A 20,916-nucleotide genomic window follows, 5' to 3' on the forward strand; every position below is an offset into this window, starting at 1 on the left:
AGGAATACACTGGGTAAAATGACCATGGAGAGCCTAGAGAGGAACCTCTCTCCATTCAAGTTGTGCTGCTGCGCTTGTTACCTGGCCAGGTAACAAGATGTTGAAGCTGAGAGAGGGCCCTGATAGGGAAGCCAGGAACCCCTAGGGCTAATTCCTTGGCCACTTCCTTGGCTTCTCCCATATGGAGTTGGGATTAGAGGAGTTACGTAAGTTATTTATCAGGGGTCTTTGAACTACTTCCCTACCTCAGGGATAGAGGTGTCTGAGCAAACCATGAGACTAAGTTGTGTGTCCTCTGGCAAGTCCCTCCCCTTCTCTGGGCCTTGGTTTTCTCATCTGAAGAATGAAGTATACAGCCCAGCACTGACAGACTCCTTCCTCCTCAGTTCCGGCCTTCTCTGATTCTGTGGCTCCAAAGCTGAGACCCTCCGGGAGATCCGGGAACTTGTCAAGGCCCCCAGGAGGTAGCAAGGCTAGCTGGGGTGTGGGACGCTTGGGTTCCTTTCTACCCACAAGGGCCTTGCCCCTGTTCATCCTGGCCTGCCCTGGTACCCTGGGCCTCCCTTAGCCCCCGCCCTTGCCTCTCCCTTCACAGCCCCTTCCACATACTCGCAGGTAAAGCCTGGAGCTGAGGATGGGACCCCACTGCCCCCACCCAGGTCCTTTCCTTCTTCCCTCCCTCCCTGGCGCCCATTAGCTAGCCCAGGCCGTGGGGGCGGTGGCTGCTGAGTCTCCGTGCCAGGCCCAGCCCCCAGAGACGCACCTGTTCTGACCTGCTGAGCAGGTTCCCAGGTTTCTGCCGTCGTTGTTGGCCACAGCGTGGGAAGCAGCTCTGGGGGAGCTCGGAGCTCCGGATCACGGCTTCTTGGGGGTAGCTACGGCTGGGTGGGTAGAACGGGGCCGGGGCTGGGTCCCCCAGTACAGACCCAAGTACGAGAGGCAAGAACTCTGCAGCTTCCTGCCTTCTGGGTCAGTTCCTTATTCGTCTGCAGCTGGCTCCCAGGGAGATCTCAGTGGAACTTCAGAAACGCTGGGCAGTCTGCCTTTCAACCATGCCCCTGTCCCTGGGAGCCGAGATGTGGGGGCCTGAGGCCTGGCTGCTGCTGCTGCTACTGCTGGCATCGTTTACAGGTAGGACTTGCCTGAACCATCAGGACACTTGCTTCTGAGCCCAACCTGTCACTGACACACATGCACAAACACATAGACACATGCACGCACACACACATTCTCCTTCCTTTGACTCTGAACTGAGGAGCCAGTCTCTCTCTCCCACCCCCAGCTTCCAGCAGTGCCCCCAGAAAAGCCAGTATAGCCCTTCCCCTTCGTGTTTCCTCCCAGCCCCCAGGCCAGGTCACTATGTCTGGGATCCCTGACACCTCTGCCAAAGCCTTGCCTAGGCCTGAGCTGTCTTGGGGAATAGAGACCCAGTGCAGGTGGGCAGGGAGATGGGACTTGTGAGGATTCTTTTCACCCCAGGGTTTCCTGGAGGTGCCTTGGCCTACCCCCTGGGCTTTAGAACAGCTGCCTGGAACTGGGGCTGACTCAGGGCTCAGCTGGTTTCGGCAGTCATCAGGGTGCTGGAAGCCTGATGCCCACAGAGTGGATGGGGGATTTCTGTTTCCTTCTCTTCTCTCCATGATGTTCTAGAGCACCAGGACGGGGGCACCTGTTGGGTACTATAGGAGAACTGAGAATGCCTGTCACTCTTACCCCTCCCTTTCCCTGGACGCAGTATTAGGTGCCAGGGTGGTAATAAGGGGGTTTAGATGGGTGGGGGTCTAAGATAGGGAACCATCTAGATAGGATGTGGTCCCCTTTTGTTCATCTCCTGTTCCCCCATTTTCTTAACTAGATGCCTTGTATTACTCCTCACCTCCTGTCTGTCTAATGTATATACAACAAATATGAATTATAGGAATGTATAATCTTCAGAGTAGAGGAGAGTGTGTGTGCGTGTGTGTGCACAGTGAGACTCAGTGGGATTCCATAGGCTGTTCCTAGGGTAATGAGTAACAGAAATCTTTCTCCTTCAAAAGATGGGGGCTGATCTGGATAGGACAGTTTGATTCTCGGGCCCAGGAGCAGTAGCAAGGGAGCCTCTGTTGCCCAGCAAGATCCGGCAGTGATTCCCCCACCTCCATCTCCAGCCGAAGCTTTGAGGAGGGGAATAAGGCCTAGATGTGTGGATTGGTGGAGGTATGGGCTGCCCCCACTCTGATTTTATAATAGGTCATGGCTCAGCCTCCAGTCGTAGGATACTCAGCTCCTACCCCTGCCATCTCCTCACAGTCCCCTACCACCTGTGTTTTAATTCCCATTTTCCAGATAATCCTTCTCAACTTGTTTAGGCCAAAAAGGTGGAGCCTAGTTGCTGGAGTCGGGGAACCAGCAGTCACTTTCCTGTGGGATCTACCCACACCTAAAGAGTGGAGTCATGCCATCTCAGGACTTGGAAGAGATCAAAGAGATTACCACTCCAACTCTCTCATTTTACAGATGAAAAAACTGAGAGAGATAGGCAAGTGAGATCTTCAAGATAACTCAATGTTAGGAGTTAACACACACACACACACGCGCACACACACACACACAATCTCTTTCCTTTGACTCTGAACTGAGGAGCCAATCCCTCTCTCCCAACCCCAGCTTCCAGCAGTGCCCCCAGAAGAGCCAGTGTAGTCCTTCCCTTTCACGCTCCCTCCCAGCCCCCCAGGCCAGGTCACTATGTCTGGAATCCCTGATTATCTCTGCTCAGTGTTAGGAGTATGACAAGGGTTAGTGTCTTGGTGTTGTGATTCTAAGTTCATTGAAGAATAGTACATTTGAATGCACACTGGATACAGCCTGGATACTAGATGCTGGAGATGCAATGGTGACTGCATCACATGGTTTTTGTCTTCCTTTTCCATGATGGCAAAACTGTTCTTACTAAGGGAAGCCTAGGGAAGGGGAAAGGAGACCCCCTTCTAGTTAGACCTCATGCAATCCCTGACAGTAAGGGAGGAAGCTTGGCTCCAGATTGCCCCAGGAAGCTGGTAGCTGGTAGGAGGCCACTCCGCTGCACTCCGCTGCACAGAGCCGAGGTTGCTCTGGGGGCTGGAGACTACTAGCCTGAGGATCAGATGGTCCTACCTCCACTACCACCCCCATTCTGGCTCTTCTGTATATAGACTCTCTTAAATGGCCCCCAGGAATCTGGAATGTTTCATGTCTCTGAAAAAAATCCTTGGACTGGGAAGTCAGGAGTCTTGGGTCCAGATCCCGTTTCCGCTATTAATCTATTTGGTAACCTTGGGCAGCGATGAAACCAGACTTCAGTAGACCAAGAGCTAGGACCAGATCATCTCTACTGACCTTCCAGCTCAAATACGATGACTCTGTGATGTTCCAGCCCTGGTTGAAGTGGGGTGCTGCGGTGTTGGAAAGGTCACTGGATCTAGTTGTGGAGATAGGAGGAGGAAAGGGGTTCTGGTCCCATCTCTCAGAGGGTACCAGCGTACCTTTCCCCAGAATACTGCCTTCCTGGCCCTACTGCAAATTCACCCCCCACCCAAATCCTGGGCCATTAGAGCTCTGAGCCCCAGGGCCCTGCCCCACCCCTGACAGGGAAAGGAGCCCAGGCTTGGGAGGCGCCTCAGCACCACAGCTCTTTGTCTCTCCTTAATGGGTTGAGTTTCCGGGTGAGGTCTCCTCCCTTCTCCCTCCCCCATCTCTTGCCCTGGGGCTGAGGGACCCAAATCCATGAGACACCCCTTCCCCCATTAGGATCCTAGTCCCTAGCTCTTTGTCTGGGTTCAGGAGCCCTGCAGGACCAGAGGGTGAGTGGTGGTGCTCTGCATTCTGAGGTCTGCCTTCTGGGGGTTAGGATCAGCTTTCTGTCTCAGGTTAGTTTCCTCAAAAGGGAGGGGCCCATCCTTACTTTTCTACTCCTGTTTACAGAGGGGGGCAGGCCCTTTCCTGTAGGACCTACCCAAACCTGGGAAAGCCAGCAAGGGAGGTGGTGAGAACTGGGAGAATCCCAGGGAAGCCCTGTGACCTCAGTGACCTTGTTCCCACCCTAGTGTTTAAGGAGGCTGGGCCAAGGAGACCCTAGCTACAGAGATGGTGATGAGGACATTAGAGTTCATGATTCCATCAGGTGGACCAGAGCCTCAGGATCTGGGGGTTCTCTAGGCAAAGTGAATGGGGATTAGCTACTTTGGGGCACAAACCCAGTGAGAAGAGAATGATTGGATGTTCTGGCCTCCAAAAATTTGCCCTTGCTCTGACCGAAGTCTAGGCAGAGAGAAGTGATGGAGGTGATATGTGGAATGAAGCCAGAAGGGAAGGGAGTAGAGGCATCTAGGGTCTAAATTTGGGAAGAGAATCTAAAATGAGGAGGGGGCCAGGCGTGGTGGCTCACGCCTGTAATCCCAGCACTTTGGGAGGCCAAAAGCAGGTGAATCCCTTGAGCCCAGCAGTTTGAGACCAGCCTGGGCAACTGGCGAAACTCCGTCTCTACAAAAAATACAAAAGTTAGCCAGGCATGGTGGTGTACCTGTGGTCCCAGCTACTTGGGAGGATTGCCAGAATCCAAGGAGACTGACGTTGCAGTGAGCCGTGATCACACCACTACACTCACACCACTACACTCCAGCCTGGGTGATAGAGTGAGACTTTGTGTCAAAAAAAAAAAAAAAAAGAAGAGGTGAAGTTCAGAACTGAGGAGGCATCTGCCATGCCTCCTGAACGAAGGCTGTGGAGAAGGTGGCTGAGGTCACTCTTTCACTGGAACAGGCAGCCTCTGGCCTCGGGAGATTTTCTCATAGTTTTCTGGCCACCCCCACCCCCTTCCCTCTAAATCTGGTGTGTCCTGAGAGCTGGAGTTGAGGCTGTGATTTGGGACGGGGCAGAGCAAGCCATGGTGGGTGGAGGGGCAGTGTGGAGCAGGGGTTAGGATCTCAGGAGTTTGGGAGAAGCTGAATCCTGGGTCTCCCACCCACAGTGTGGCTGTTGTGGTGACTCAGCCAGGCTCAGACTCTGGCTCCGGGGGGTTTAGGGGACTTATCTGTGCTGGGAGCTGTGTCTGGGCCAGAGCCGGGGCTGCCTCAAGGCCTGTCCTCCCCATTGTTCTCATCTCCCTTTGTGATTGTGTGGCCCCCCTCCCCAGACACTAATCTGTGGGTGGGCGTTCTGCCCAGGCTGGGAAGCTCTCACTAAGCTGGGGGGCTTAGAACAATGGGGGGTAAGTGAGGGAGGCGAATGAAGGTGGAGAGGGAATCTTCTGGCTTTTAAAGTTCCTTAGCACTCCAAAGCCAAGGTTATGGGGAAAAGAGTGGATGGAAAGGGGTTTGCTGGGTTGTTTGTGTCACCTGTCCTGTCTGGGGAGTTTCGGTGCATCCCTCCCAGGTCCTTTCTCACCCTAAACTCACCCACATACTCCAGCTCTCGGGTGGAGGTTGTTGCTGTAAGGGGAGGCAGGAGTTAACAAAGGAGCATGAGACCCTAGACAGCCTGGACCCCTCCCCCTAGCCCCAGGCAGGATTCCCCTCACTCCCTACAAACCCACACCAGACAACCCTTACCCAGGTCTGGAACCAGAGCTGGTTTTTCTGGTAGTGGCAGCAGCAGAACCCTGACAGAGATTTCCAGGGAGAGGCCTCCTTCGGGGGCCAGAGCTGCTGAGGGACCCAGGGGAGTGGCTGGGGGTAGTGGTGAGAAATGTGGGAGTCCTTTTAGTAGGAACCTGAGGAGCAAGGGGAAAGGGAACGTTTGTTTTGTTCTGCTGGGGAGTCCTTAATGGCAAGTTCCCATCACCTGGAGGGACAGTGACCTCATCTCTAGGCACTTCCACCTTGAGCCTGAGATGAATCTGTCCTCAAGTCTTGGGGTGAGATGGGGAGGGATGCTGGGGGTGACATTCCAGGCAGGATGCAGAGGCAAAGGCTCAGAGCTACATACCACTGACCAAGGGCAGCTGAGACAGAGAGACATGCGGAAGCCAAGATAAACCGACAGCAAAATATTTACTATGTGTGCAGAGTTCCGCGAGACAAGAATGCACTCCATGCATACAGAGGGTGTGACACGCACACGGAATCGTGTGTGCACACACATTCACACATACCGGTACATAGCTCTTCCCTCTGGACACAGACAAGTAAGTACATATATGCCCCTAAGATAAGACATGAACACATATATGTGCCAAACACCCACCAGTTGATGCAAGGAGATAGCCTCACATGCTTTTGAACCAGCACTAAGACAGACCAGGCCCTCAGCCACAGCTCCCATATACAAAAAACTCATACCTACTCCCTCCTTCTCAGACACCCATCTCTAGTACCCCTACATTCACACCTGTAAGTCCCAGCAGGGGATCCTGATGGAGAAAGGCCCCTCATAAAGAAAACCTACTTCCTTAAAGATGCTCTTGATGGCTGGGTATCAGCAAGTGCCAGCCTCAGTTTCCCTTCCTGAGATCAGAGGCCAGGCTCACATAGAAAGGAAAGTTGAGACCCAGGCATAGGGTGGGGAACAGCCAGCCCAAACCTGGAACGGAGGGCCTGTCTGGGAGCGGGCGGGGTACACAAAGGGCTGGGCTCCAAAGAGGCCCGTGGGGGCCTGGCCAGGGTGGGGGAGGCCAAGGGCAGGGATCCCGTCTGGCCAGTTGGGCCTGTTCTCTCCCTTGCGCAAGGTGGTGGTGGCTGTGGCTAGGCTTGCTGCTGTGCAGCAGCTTCTGAGTCACCAAGGCTCCTGACCAGCGTCCTGGTGCTCCAGGGAGGAGGGGTGGGAGGGTCAGAGGGAGGAGTGTCCAACCAGCCCCAGTCCACCAGCCTCAGCAAACAATTTGCAACAGAAGGGTCTGTGGGCTTGGCCTGGCCTGGCTATCACCTGCCCGCAAGGTGACCTCACCAGGCAGGCAATGTGTCTCCTTTGGTCTGATGACATCATCATGCTGACGCCAGGCTGACACTGGGTGGAGGAGAGAAGGAGGAGGCAGTCCTGGCCTGCCCTGGCCTGGAAGCCTGGACTCCTGGGTCTGTTTAGCCAAGGACAGGGATTCTAGGGCTCAAATTCTATTTTCTCTTCTCTTGTACCCTAGGGTGGTAGAGGGGTATGCAACTGGAGGAGGGTGTTGCCTCAGGCTGAGATGTTCCTACTAAATAGTGGATTTAGAACAATGAGGATCTGTGGGAGATACCCAGAAAGGAATTTCCTGTTTTACTGGGTTCCTCGGTCTGAGAAGCTTCAGTTTGTCCCCTAGGGGTGGGGATCATCGACTCACAGGTGAGAACATGGAGGATTGAGATTCAGGCATGCGCTGGATATCTAATGCCTGCTGTACCCTAAGAAGGTATTGTATTTTCCTAGGGAAATATAGGTGATTAGTGGTGGGGAGGCAGCAGGTGGTTGACTAGTATAGGAATAGGGTTGGAAAATATGCCATCTGATGTTGTTTCAGAAATAGCCTTTAGAAAGGTTTGAGTATCCCAGTGGGGCAGGTCTTGGGATCCCTGTGACCTTCACAGACAACAGCGTTTGAAGCAGAGGATATGTTGTGCTGGAGATCCCTACCCAAGCTCACTCGCAGCCCTTCCTTGGCAGCCCTGTTCTTTCCAGTGCCAGGAGGAGAAGAAGCCTGGGATGGGTGCGGGTGGTTAGCTGGACTCCCAGGCTGGGCTGGGTGGGACCAACATTAGCTTAGGCAGGTCAGGGCCCTGGTATCTGGCCCTGCAGGTCTATCCTGTCCCATCTGGGACCTCTTAGCACCCAACAGCATCCTTCTTCCCTCTCCTGGTAGCAGCGCCACAGGAACCCCTTCCTGTGCTCTATGTGCTGCCTCACTAAAACCCTCTGATCCATTCTAGTGGAGCTTCATTTCCTCCCTTCATGCCTGCCTCCTTCCATTCCTATTTTTTTCCTCTGTCCAGTCTGGAGGTGCTCCCTTTGCCAGTGAACCCAATTAGCTAGCTAGCCCAGCCTATCCTGCCTCCGCCCCAGGGTTACCATGTAGTGTTCCTCCCTGGCCAGCCCAATGCTTGTTCCTCCTCATTCTTGTTTTTTATCTTTTTCTTTTTTTTTGGTACAGCATCTCACTTTGTTGCCCAAGCTGGAGTGCAGTGGAATGATTAGCTCACTGCAACTTCCACCTGCTAGGTTCACCAATTCTCCTGCCTCAGCCTCCCGAGTAGCTGGGACTACAGGCGCCCACCACCACGCCCGGCTAATTTTTGTATTTTTAGTAGAGATGGGGTTTCACCATGTTGGCCAGGCTGGTCTCAAACTCCTGAGCTTGGGTGATCTGCCTGCCTCGGCTTCCCAAAGTGCTGTGATTAAAGGTGTGAGCCACTCTGCCCAGCCTGTTCCTCCTCATTCTACACTTTTCTTCTGTCTCTCTCATTTATTAATTCACCTGTTCATTCATTCAGTCGGTCAATAAATGTTGATGGAACCCACATACCACTGAGCACTAAATCAGAAACAATGGTTCCATATGTGACGTGAGGCCCAGAAAACAGGGATAAAGTGCTGTGACAGGAGTGAAAGCAGGGTGATGAGGAGAACAGAGGAAGGGCACCTAATGCTGCCTGAGGTGGGGGTGGGAGGAGGGAGGACTCCTGGAGGAAATGATGCCTAAGCAGAGTCTTAAATGATGAGTAGGCGCTACCAGACATAGGGAGGAGGGCATTCCAGGCAGGGGGTATTGTGTGAGCAGAGGTGAGGAACAACAAGGTGTGTGGCTTGCTGGGCAGAGGCAGGGACAACACACTGTTGGGGATTGCTGGGGCATGCATTCCAAAGCAAGGAGCTCTTGCCATCCCAGCATGTTCCTTTGCTCTGCTCCCAGGCCCCAATCCCCATATTTCACTTTTGATTCCATGACTCCAAATTTATTTCTTCCCAACAATGAACATCCTCAGGCCCTGTCTCCCTCATAAGTTACTCATCCTAGAAATTTAGGAGCTGTCTTTGAGTCTTTCCTCTCCTTCATCTTTCTTTCTGGTCAGTGACCAAATCCCTGTCAAATCTCCCCCTGGAACTGTCCCCTCCTATCCCCTCCTAGCACTACTGCGCCCAGGCTGCAGCTGCAGCCTTCAGTGACTGCCCCTCACCACTTGCTCATGGCACTCCCTTGCTAAGGAACCTTCAGTGACTCCTCATTTCCTCTTGACCAAGTCTGAATTCCTTTGCTCGTATGGAAGTTCCCCGGTGATTTGGCCCCACCCTGCCCCAACCATATTTTCCACTCCTGCTCAACACACACACCCTGTATTAGGCTGAGTCCTCTCCTCTTTGCTTCCTGAACAAGCCACCTTCTCCATCTCCTTGGTGTTTGCTCACCGTGGTCCCTGACTTTGTATGCCTTTCTAGGCCTCTCTGCCTCCTAATCCTACCCAACTCATGCATGGGGCCCTCCCAAATGATTCAGTCCCATAGTGATTGCCCCATCCCACAGTTGGCCTATAACACACCCCTGAGCACTAAATCAGAAACCATCATCACATGTTTCCATATGTGTCTCCATATGTATCTCTTGCTCCTGAGCAGACCTCAAGTCCCATGAGAGCAAGGAGTGGATCCTTACTTGCAGATAAGGTAACATGATGGATAGTTCTGATTCCAGAATTCCTGAGGGTTTCATTAATATGCAGAATACTAGCCCTTTGTCCTAGCCCTTTGTCCCTTGTCCTCTGATTCTGGCTTACAATTCTGACCCCGTTGCTGTGTGCCTGCTCTGATCTCATCTCTCTGGGCCTCTGACCTGGGCCCTTTCTGTCTTTAGTGGCTTGCTCATTCCTGCCTCTGAGCCTTGGTTCATGCCTTTCCTCCCACATGGAACACTTCCTGAGCTATGGGAATCCAGGTCTCTCATCTTCAAGCCATGAAAAGAATGTTCCAAAGGGCCTACTGAATTAGACCCTTCCTACCCTATGTGACCCATTCCAGACACCAACAGTTTTGGATTCTTGCCGTGGCTCCCGGCCACACTTTCTGAAACTATCCACTTTTTCCTGGTTGGTGGGTTGAACCTCCTCTGAAAGTCTGTTCATGGCTTTCCCTGTTTCTTTGTGCATGAATTCCACCTCCCTGATGACTGTGAGCTCCCTGAGGGCAGAGGCTGGGTCTCCTGTTCTGTTACAACCTCCCACCTTGCAACTGCTCAGGATACAATCCTAGGCTGCAAGAGGGTGTGAGTCTTCTATAAATCGTCTGTGTGGCCTTAGGCAAGCCACTTCCTCTCTCTGGGTCTCAGTTTCCTCATCTGTTAAATGGTGATAATAACACCTACCTCTTGGGAATGTTTTGTAGATTTAATAAGGTAATGAACTGAATGTGCTTTGCAAGCACAAAATGCTTCAGGAGTTCCGGCCACCTTTGCTATCATTATCATTATGAATGCGTTCCCCCAGCTCTGGCAGCACCCTTAATCGTGGTTGTCCCTGTCTGCCCCCTGCAGGCCGGTGCCCCGCGGGTGAGCTGGAGACCTCAGACGTGGTAACTGTGGTGCTGGGCCAGGACGCAAAATTGCCCTGCTTCTACAGAGGGGACTCCGGCGAGCAAGTGGGGCAAGTGGCATGGGCTCGGGCGGACGCGGGCGAAGGCGCCCAGGAACTAGCGCTACTGCACTCCAAATACGGGCTTCATGTGAGCCCGGCTTACGAGGGCCGCGTGGAGCAGCCGCCGCCTCCACGCAATCCCCTGGACGGCTCGGTGCTCCTGCGCAACGCAGTGCAGGCGGACGAGGGCGAGTACGAGTGCCGGGTTAGCACCTTCCCCGCCGGCAGCTTCCAGGCGCGGCTGCGGCTGCGAGTGCTGGGTAAGTGGGGCTCTCTGGGGATGGTCTGAGCTGCTGTGGATGCAGGGGGAAGCAGAGATTGGAATTGCAGAGATGAATGGGGCAGAAGTAGAACAGGAATAAAATGTAGGGTCCTGTTCAGGTGAGGGAGCTTCATCCAGCTAGCTATCCTTGTACCCAATCCAGAAATTCTCTCCAAGTAACCCCAAAAGCTGGGGAAGATTCCATTTATTAGGAAGTTCTTCCTTCCGACGACATGAAACTCCCTCTGTTACTTTTGCCCTGTGGCAATATGGCACGGTTTATTCTGTTTTCTGCACAACAACCTTTCCAAAAGCAGAGGCCCTTTGTCATGCCCCACCCAAATCTACTCTTCTCCAAGCTAAACTTACTGGTTCCTGACACAGTTCCACCAAAGACAGTTTCAAAGCCTCTCTCACCATCCTGTGCTCCATGGTTTTTTTTTTTTTTTTTTTTTTTTTTTTTTTTTTTTTTTTTACAATGTGGGTCCTGAGTGTGGACACAGGCCCAGCTATGGTGTGGCCATACGCGGCCAGTGGGGCTAATACCTTCCTTGATATGGACCTTCAGTGAATGTGGTCTGAGATCACAATCACTTTTTAAAATTTTTAATTTAATTTAATTTAATTTTTTTCGGACGAAGTCTCGCTCTGCCGCCCAGGCTGGAGTGCAGTGGCGCGATCTCGGCTCACTGCAAGCTCCGCCTCCCGGGTTCACGCCATTCTCCTGCCTCGGCCTCCCAAGTAGCTGGGACTACAGGCGCCGCCACCACGACCAGCTAATTTTTTTTGTATTTTTAGTAGAGACGAGGTTTCATCGTGTAAACCAGGATGGTCTCGATATCCTTACCTCGTGATTCGCTTGTCTTGGCCTCCCAAGGTGCTGGGATTACAGGCGTGAGCCACCGCGCCTGGCCACAATCACTTTTTAAATCATCACTTTATATTGCGGGCACTTGTGGTCAACTCTGGACTTATGGTCAAGTCTTTTCCATTCTGTGTTAATATTTTGAAGATAAAAATAAAGGTTTTTTTGCTGGGTGAGGTGACTCACACACTGTAATCCCAGCACTTTGGGAGGCTGAGGTGGGCAGATCACCTGAGGTCAGGAGTTCGAGACCAGCCTGGCCAACATGATGAAACCCCATCTCTACTAAAAATACAAAAACTAGCCAGGCCTGGTGGCTCGTGCCTGTAATCCCAGCTACTCAGGAGGCTGAGGTGGAGAATCACTTGAACCCAGGAGGCGGAGATTGCAGTGAGCTGAGATTGTGGAACTGCACTCCAGCCTGGGCGGTAGAGGGAGACTCAGTCTCAAAAGTAAATAAATAAATATAAATAAATAAATAAATACAATAAAGGTTTTTATAGTTCCCCTTTATTCACTTATAAGTTAATAACATCAGCCTTGGAGTAAAAAAAAAAACCAAGTGTAAATCTAGGCTTTGTCACCTAATAGCTGATGACTTGGGACAGTCACTTAACTTCCTTGTGCTTTGGTTTCCTCATCTGGAAAATAGAGATAATAATACCTAACTCACTGTTTGTTGACAGAATTTGAGATAACATTTATAAAATATTTAGCATAATAGTTGACACATAGTAAGTGCTTACTAGGAGGTGGTTATTATTATTATGTAGATGATATCTGGTTAGTTTTTTTTTTTTTTTTTTGAGACGGAGTCTCGCTCTGTCGCCCAGGATGGAGTGCAGTGGCCTGATCTCAGCTCACTGCAAGCTCCGCCTCCCGGGTTCACGCCATTCTCCTGCCTCAGCCTCCCGAGTAGCTGGGACTACAGGCGCCCGCCACCTCGCCCGGCTGGTTTTTTGTAGTTTTAGTAGAGACGGGGTTTCACTGTGTTCACCAGGATGGTCTCGATCTCCTGACCTCGTGATCCACCCGTCTCGGCCTCCCAAAGTGCTGGGATTACAGGCTTGAGCCACCGCGCCCGGCCCTGGTTAGTTTTTTAATTACTTCATTATTTTTATTTTTTAAAATGACCTATGTTCATTGTAAAAAATTCACACAGTAGGGAAGGATACAAAGTCACCTCAATTTCTCCCATTCATCTGTGTCTCCATGAAGTAAGAGAAGGAAAGGGGACCTGAAACTTGTTTTGTGGTATTTTTTGTTGTTTTTTTGAGGCGGAGTCTCACTCTGTCGCCCAAGCTGGAGTGCAGTGGCATGATCTCGGCTCACTGCAACCTCCACCTCCCGTGTTCAAGCGATTCTCCTGCCTCAGCCTCTCGAGTAGCTGGGATAACAGGCACCCGCCACAACGCCCGGCCAATTTTTTTTTTTTTTTTTTGAGACGGAGTCTAGCTCTGTCGCCCAGGCTGGAGTGCAGTGGCCAGATCTCAGCTCACTGCAAGCTCCGCCTCCCGGGTTTACGCCATTCTCCTGGCTCAGCCTCCCGAGTAGCTGGGACTACAGGCGCCTGCCACCTCGCCCGGCTAGTTTTTTTGTATTTTTTAGTAGAGACAGGGTTTCACCGTGTTAACCAGGATGGTCTCGATCTGCTGACCTTGTGATCCGCCCGTCTCGGCCTCCCAAAGTGCTAGGATTACAGGCTTGAGCCACCGCGCCCGGCCTACCCGGCCAATTTTTTATATTTTTAGTAGAGACAGGGTTTCACCATATTGGCCAGGCTGGTCTTGAACTCCTGACCTCGTGATCCGCCTGCCTCGGCCTCCCAAAGTGCTAGGATTACAGGTGTGAGCCACCGTGCCCGGCCCGGGGGCCTGAAAGTTTGTACTTGCACAAGACTGAAATGCGATGAGTGGGGGCCTCCTAACAGGGGTTGTGCAGACCTGTGACCCCTGCCTTTCCCATTTTCAGTGCCTCCCCTGCCCTCACTGAATCCTGGGCCAGCACTAGAAGAGGGCCAGGGCCTGACCCTGGCGGCCTCCTGCACAGCTGAGGGCAGCCCAGCCCCCAGCGTGACCTGGGACACAGAGGTCAAAGGCACAACGTCCAGCCGTTCCTTCAAGCACTCCCGCTCTGCCGCTGTCACCTCAGAGTTCCACCTGGTGCCTAGCCGCAGCATGAATGGGCAGCCACTGACTTGTGTGGTGTCCCATCCTGGCTTGCTACAGGACCAAAGGATCACCCACATCCTCCACGTGTCCTGTAAGTACTTGGATGCTTGGATAGGGAGGCCCAAGGGGTTCTGAGCAGATTGGTGGGACGCCATAGGTCCCTGAGCCAGGCCGGGCTGGTCAACCTGGGTCCTGGAGGCTACAGTGTGTAAGAGAGCACTAGTCCAAATGTGGAAGACCTGGAGCCCGATCCCAGAGGATAGACCTCTCTGAGCTTCTGTGTCCTTATCTTTAGAAAGGAGATTGCCCTGCTTCACGGGGTTGTTGGGAGAATCAACTATAAATATGGAATTGAAAACACTTTCTAAAATATTAGTTTAGGATTTGGAAACAGATAAACTTAGACAAGCCCTAGTTCTACTTACCAGCTGTTATTCAGTTGTGTTAGGCTTCATTTTCTTTATCAGCAATGAGTATAATTATTTATAACTCATACCAACTTTAGACGGTTTTGACGGGAATTAGAAATTATGAACGCAGAGCAACTCACACAGTGCTCAGCGCATTGAAGGCGCTTGGTAAATGGTAGATACTATTTTCCCAGTGTTAGATTTCAAGCTTCTGGAGGGGATAAGACTGTTTTCAGCATTTGGCTCAAAGTAGGTCCTCAACAAATGTTTGTTGAAGAAATGAACGAACTAGTAGGATTGTTACACTTTTGAAGAATCAGGCAACATTTATTCAGCACCTGTTCTGTGACTAGCACTATGCTAGGCAACACAGGACATCCAGAAAATGTGTGATGGATCACTACCTTGAGGGACTTATGGCCTCATTGTACAGGTAAACCAATACAGACTCTCTGAGCTTAGAGAGGGGAGGGAACAGTGTGGCCAGGAGCTGTCAGCAGGGTGGGGCTGAGCTAGGTTTGGCAGCAGATGAGTAGGATGGAGAAGGGCAAGGGAGGGTATTTCAGGCAGGGTGGGGTGGGGGCAGAGCCCTTTGAGGTACCATATGATCAAAGGCATCATTCCCATTCCTTCTCCTCCCACCTCCCATTCCAGTCCTTGCTGAGGCCTCTGTGAGGGGCCTTGAAGACCAAAATCTGTGGCACGTTGGCAGAGAAGGAGCTATGCTCAAGTGCTTGAGTGAAGGGCAGCCCCCTCCCTCATACAACTGGACACGGTAAGGGCCCGAGCCTGGGGAAGGCCTAACTTGAGACTAGGTTCCTGCCCTCTCAGGGCCAGGGTATACTCACTATGGGATGGGACAATATATTCTGAGCCCCCAAATAAGTTGGGGTATGTGTTCACATCTCTTGTATTATTATACTCATTGTACAAGAATATGCATGGTCACCATATATTATTGGCTTGCCCAGGGAATCTAAGATACATGGTCATTAGTAGGGAATAAATGGATAAGCCCTTAAATTTTTTTTTTTTTTTTTTTTTTTGAGACGGAGTCTTGCTCTGTGCCCCAGGCTGGAGTGCAGTGGCGCGATCTCGGCTCACTGCAAGCTCCGCCTCCCCGGGTTCACGCCATTCTCCTGCCTCAGCCTCCAAGTAGCTGGGACTATAGGCACGCACTACCACGACCAGCTAATTTTTTGTATTTTTAGTAGAGACGGGGTTTCACCGTGTTAGCCAGGATGGTCTCGATCTCCTGACCTCGTGATCCGCCCGTCTCGGCCTCCCAAAGTGCTGGGATTACAGGCTTGAGCCACCGCGCCCGGCCAAGCCCTTAAATTTTTTGTCTTTTATTTTATTTTTGTTTTGAGAGAGTCTCGCTCTGTTGCCAGGCTGGAGTGCAGTGGCGCGATCTCGGCTCACTGCAACCTCCACCTCCTGGGTTCACGTGGTTCTCCTACCTCAGCCTCCTGAGTAGCTGGGATTACAGGTGTGCGTCAGCATGCCCAGCTAGTTTTTTGTATTTCTAGTAGAGTCGGGGTTTCACCATGTTGACCACACTGGTCTTGAACTCCTGACCTCAGGTAATCCGCCCGCCTCAGCCTCCCAAAGTGCTGGGATTATAGGCGTGAGCCACCATGCCTGGCCTTGTCTAACTTTTAAATTGTGAAATATAACACAATATTTCGATATTAATATTTTGCATATTTATGTGAATGCATAAAGTGCACAAGACAGCTGTGTCTTTTTGCAGTAGTTAAGCCAACACTCCTATAACCACCACAATATTGCCAGCACCTCGAAAACACCCACTACGTCCAGTTCCCTCAAGGCATCCTTGGCCTTTTTCCAAGGTCTGAAATATCTAGAGAGTCAGGGAGAGGTTGGGTACACATGTGTGTGAGCCCATGACGGGCATGTTCTCACATGTAAGCATATGAACGATGCATGTGGCCTTGTGCCTGGGGCTATGTTCATGTATCCTGCCATGCAACATCACGGGTGTTGGAGCAGGCAGTCACATTTTCCAATTACCTCTACACCCAGCTAGGAGTGGAGTGTCCTGTTGGGTGGACTTTATAACATGTGTACCTGGTACCCAGTGTTGGATGACGTGATGCCTGTGGAAGCATGTGGGATGGCACACGTGTGGATCTTCCCCGGGTGTGTGTAGGGGGTGCCCAGGTCAGGCTGGGCAGCAGGGAGAAAGGACTTCTGCCTAGACCTGCCTGGTGGAGGGAGGGACACCGTGGGAACAGCCGGCGGCTCTGGGTGACGTCATGGGGGTGGAGGGTGGAGAGCTGTCTGGACACGTTGGGTGATGGTGGCTTCAGCCCTTCCGGGCTGGCACCCTTCAGCTTCCCTGTCTTCCAGGCTGGATGGGCCTCTGCCCAGTGGGGTACGAGTGGATGGGGACACTTTGGGCTTTCCCCCACTGACCACTGAGCACAGTGGCATCTACATCTGCCATGTCAGCAATGAGTTTTCCTCGAGGGATTCTCAGGTCACTGTGGATGTTCTTGGTAAGCACCGGGGCAGAAGAAACAAGGGACCTGGGCCAAGGGCTTGGTGGGGGCAGCGGGAAGCAAGACAGAGACAGTGAATTGGGCAAGTGTTTATTCAGTGGGGGCTGGACTGTGTGTCTTTTGCAGAGAGTCAAACTGAGGTGTGGTTTTAGATGTTTTGTAGGGGAGCTGTGAGGTCTGGGGTGGGTTGTGGCTGCAGGCTTCCACCTCAGACAGTGGCCTGTCTCCAGCAGACCCCCAGGAAGACTCTGGGAAGCAGGTGGACCTAGTGTCAGCCTCGGTGGTGGTGGTGGGTGTGATCGCCGCACTCTTGTTCTGCCTTCTGGTGGTGGTGGTGGTGCTCATGTCCCGATACCATCGGCGCAAGGCCCAGCAGATGACCCAGAAATAGTGAGTACTGGGCACTCCTGGGTGGGTAGAACTAAGCTGAGAACAAAGAAGAGGATAGCAGGAGGTGGGCCAGGACCGAGGAGACTGGGTGGCCTGAAAACAGGAGTTTCAGACTAGAGGTGGGCAGGGTCTTTCTAGGGCTGAGGAGGAGCTAAGGGTCTGGAGCACAGATGGAGCACTCAATCCTTCCACCTTAGTGAGGGTCAGATCCATGTGCCTGGGTGTCGCCAAGTATGCACACGCACACAGCACACACATGCTCTTCAGCTGCACTGCCATCTGCAGCCACACACTCACACTTGCAGGGCCAGCACGGCACCCACACCCTCCAGGCCTATCTCACTAGGCTCAGCCAGGATAGGCTCACCTTGGAAGGCTGCCGCTACCCTCAGCTCCTGACAAGGGTGTGTCTTTCCCAGTGAGGAGGAGCTGACCCTGACCAGGGAGAACTCCATCCGGAGGCTGCATTCCCATCACACGGACCCCAGGAGCCAGGTGTGTGCCAAGGCCGGATGCATGCATGCAGGAGTGTGGTCACATCGGGGTCTGCTTGTGCCTGGGCCTCTCTGCAGACCAGGCGCACAGCTCTCTGCTGGGTCAGCCACTGACTCACAGCTGGGGCTGGCTAGGGTAGAGTTGAGAGGGTGTAGTTGCTTTGGGTCTGCTAGGGCTGCTCCAGAAGGCTCCCTTCAGCATTGGCCTAGGGCCTTCTCTGGGAAGCCACCATCAGTTCTGCTTCCAGGGTGGGTTTGGGGTGGCAGTGGGGAAATAAGGATGTTTGTTTCCAAGAGAATGGACCTGTTGGGTTGGGGGACAGGTGAGTAGGGAGGAGGCTGGTGGAGGACAAGAGGGGAAGAGGCTGAGGGGAGGAGGCTGAGCCCTGTTCTAACTCCCCCATGTCTGGGCCCTGCAGCCGGAGGAGAGTGTAGGGCTGAGAGCCGAGGGCCACCCTGATAGTCTCAAGGACAACAGTAGCTGCTCTGTGATGGTGAGGCCCCCGGCCCCACCGGTGTCCCCACCACTCTCCTCGGGCCCCTGTCCTGGTCCCAGATATGGTGCGTCAGCAGCCCACTTACCAGTCCCTCTCGCCTTAGCCCTGGCTCATGCAGCCCAGCACCGCATCTCTGCTACACCTTTGTTCTCCCGTCTCCCCCTCCCCATGCCTAACACTTGTTCCTGGTCCCCGATCTCTGGGCCCCTATGCTTCTGAGGCAACCGTTACCCCTGCTTGTGCCTGGCCTCTGATCCCACCATGACCCAGGTGTGCCCCAGCTGTGCCCCAGCTGTGCCCCAGCATGTCCAGCCACCCTGCTTTGGTTCCTGACTTGCCCTCTGCCCTTGGTCTCCAGAGTGAAGAGCCTGAGGGCCGCAGTTACTCCACGCTGACCACGGTGAGGGAGATCGAAACACAGACTGAACTGCTGTCTCCAGGCTCTGGGCGGACTGAGGAGGAGGAAGATCAGGATGAAGGCATCAAACAGGCCATGAACCATTTTGTTCAGGAGAATGGGACCCTACGGGCCAAGCCCACAGGCAATGGCATCTACATCAATGGGCGGGGACACCTGGTCTGACCCAGGCCTGCCTCCCTTCCCTAGGCCTGGCTCCTTCTGTTGACATGGGAGATTTTAGCTCATCTTGGGGGCTTCCTTAAACACCCCCATTTCTTGCAGAAGATGCTCCCCATCCCACTGACTGCTCGACCTTTACCTCCAACCCTTCTGTTCATCGGGAGGGCTCCACTGATTGAATCTCTCCCAAAATGCATGCAGGTCACTGTGTGTGTGCATGTGTGCCTGTGTGAGTGTTCACTGACTGTGTGTGTGTGGAGGGGTGACTGTGTCCGTGGTGTATATTGTGCTATCATATCAGAGTCAAGTGAACTATGGTGTATGTGCCACAGGATTTGAGTGGCTGCGTGGGCAACACTGTCAGGGTTTGGCATGTGTGTCGTGTGGCTGTGTGTGACCTCTGCCTGAAAAAGCAGGTATTTTCTCAGACCCCAGAGCAGTATTAATGATGCAGAGGTTGGAGGTGAGAGGTGGAGACTGTGGATCAGACCCAGGTGTGCGGGCATAGCTGGACCTGAAATCTGCCTCCGGTGTGAGGGAACCTGTCTCCTACCACTTGGGAGCCATGGGGGCAAGTGTGAAGCAGCCAGTCCCGGGGGCAGCCAGAGGCTTGAACTGTTACAGAAGCCCTCTGCCCTCTGGTGGCCTCTGGGCCTGCTGCATGTACATATTTTCTGTAAATAAACATGCGCCGGGAGCTTCTTGCAGGAATACTGCTCCGAATCATTTTTAATTTTTTTCTTTTTTTTTCTTGCCCTTTCCATTAGTTGTATTTTTTATTTATTTTTATTTTTATTTTTATTTTTATTTTTTAGAGATGGGGTATCACTATGTTGCTCAGGCTGGCCTTGAACTCCTGGGCTCAAGCAATCCTCCTGCCTCAGCCTCCCTAGTAGCTGGGACTTTAGGTCTATACCACTGTGCCTGCTTTGAATCCTTTACTAAGAGAAGAAAAATTAAAGAAAGGCTTTAGATTTATCCAATGCTTACTACTGGGATTGCTTAAAGTGAGGCCCCCCCAACACCAGGGGGTTAATTCCTGTGATTGTGAAAGGGGCTCCTTCCAAGGCATGTTCATGCAGACAACCCCTTGGGAGGGCACCTGAGAGCTGGTGGAGTCTGGAATTAGGGATGTGAGCCTAGTGGTTACTGGGTAAGGTAAAGTTGCATCCACAGTTGTTTGTGATACCTTGGGGAGTTGCTTGGACTTGGTGACAAGGGCTCCTGTTCAATGGTGGTGTTGGGGAGAGAGAGAGCAGTGATTACAGACTGAGAGAGTAGGAGTTCAGGTGAGGTGAAGGAGGTGCTAGGGGTGAGAATGTCGCCTTTCCCTCTGGGTGTTGGATCACTAATTCAAGGCTCTTCTGGATGTTTCTCTGGGTGGGGGCTGGAGTTCCATGAGGTTTATTTTTAGCTGGCACACCCAGATACACTCAGCCAGAATACCTAGATTTAGTACCCAAACTCTTCTTAGTCTGAAATCTGCTGGATTTCTGGCATAAAGGAAAGGCTCCCATCCTTCATTCCCCAGCCAGCCTAGGACTTTGAATGTGGAGCCTGAAGATCTAAGATCCTAATATGTACATTGTATGTAAATATGTGCATATTTGTACATAAAATGATATTCTGTTTTTAAATAAACAGACAAAACTTGTTCTGTCTGGTTCCTGTCTTGCCCCTTGAACTGTGTAAGCTCTGAGTCACATACTCTCTGTCTTGGTACCATCCTTCTGGTAGTCCCAAGTAGGGGAAGACTTAGGATGCCTGTAGCTGGGAGGGATAGGAAAAGAATTGGCTTCCACAAGGCCTTTGGCCATCTCTGAGAGTCCCCAGGTGGGAGAGTGGAGCTAAGAACCCTTTCGAGCATGGCCAGTGCCTTAGTTTGCAAAGTGTTTTAAATTCCATTTTTTTTTTTTTTTTTTTTGAGATGAAGTCTTACTTTGTTGCCCAGGCTGGAGTGCAGTGGCACGATCTTGGCTCACTGCAACCTCCGACTCCCAGGTTCAAGCAATTCTCTCACCTCAGCCTCCCGAGTAGCTGGGATTACAGGCGCCTGCCACCACGCTCAGTTAATTTTTGTATTTTTAGTAGAGACGGGGTTTCACCTGTTGGCCAAGCTGATCTCAAACTCCTGACCTCAGGTGATTCACCCGCCTCAGCCTCCCAAAGTGCTGG

The 20,916-nt window shown here is 52.3% G+C and overlaps 1 protein-coding gene across 5 annotated transcripts; it reads left to right on the forward strand.

Moving 5' to 3' along the window:
- Nucleotides 1-798: 798 nt before the first annotated feature.
- NECTIN4 (nectin cell adhesion molecule 4) lies at nucleotides 799-20,394 on the forward strand. 5 transcript variants are annotated; one of them, XM_045399043.3, is made up of 9 exons: nucleotides 799-1,131; nucleotides 10,448-10,807; nucleotides 13,646-13,936; nucleotides 14,910-15,030; nucleotides 16,629-16,777; nucleotides 17,011-17,170; nucleotides 17,590-17,665; nucleotides 18,084-18,158; nucleotides 18,520-20,394. In XM_045399043.3, exons 1-9 carry the CDS (start codon nucleotides 1,053-1,055, stop codon nucleotides 18,742-18,744), a joined length of 1,536 nt encoding a protein of 511 aa, XP_045254978.2. In that variant the 5' UTR covers nucleotides 799-1,052; the 3' UTR covers nucleotides 18,745-20,394. The 5 variants fall into 5 exon arrangements, with proteins under 5 accessions (XP_045254978.2, XP_005541277.2, XP_045254993.2 ...); XM_005541220.5 differs by having other exon boundaries at nucleotides 17,014-17,170; XM_045399058.3 differs by lacking the exon at nucleotides 18,084-18,158.
- The last annotated feature ends 522 nt before the right edge of the window (nucleotides 20,395-20,916 follow it).

The sequence above is a fragment of the Macaca fascicularis genome, chromosome 1 (assembly GCF_037993035.2).
Source record: "Macaca fascicularis isolate 582-1 chromosome 1, T2T-MFA8v1.1".
Lineage (NCBI taxonomy): Eukaryota > Metazoa > Chordata > Mammalia > Primates > Cercopithecidae > Macaca > Macaca fascicularis.

What these genes read in the sequence shown, in the direction of transcription:
- NECTIN4 (XM_045399043.3), top strand. Translation starts at nt 1,053, where the DNA reads ATGCCCCTGTCCCTGGGAGCCGAGATGTGGGGGCCTGAGGCCTGGCTG. An exon ending in GGTCACTGTGGATGTTCTTG is followed by an intron (nt 16,778 to 17,010) that starts GTAAGCACCGGG and finishes GCCTGTCTCCAG; the next exon opens with CAGACCCCCAGGAAGACTCT. An exon ending in ACACGGACCCCAGGAGCCAG is followed by an intron (nt 17,666 to 18,083) that starts GTGTGTGCCAAG and finishes TGGGCCCTGCAG; the next exon opens with CCGGAGGAGAGTGTAGGGCT.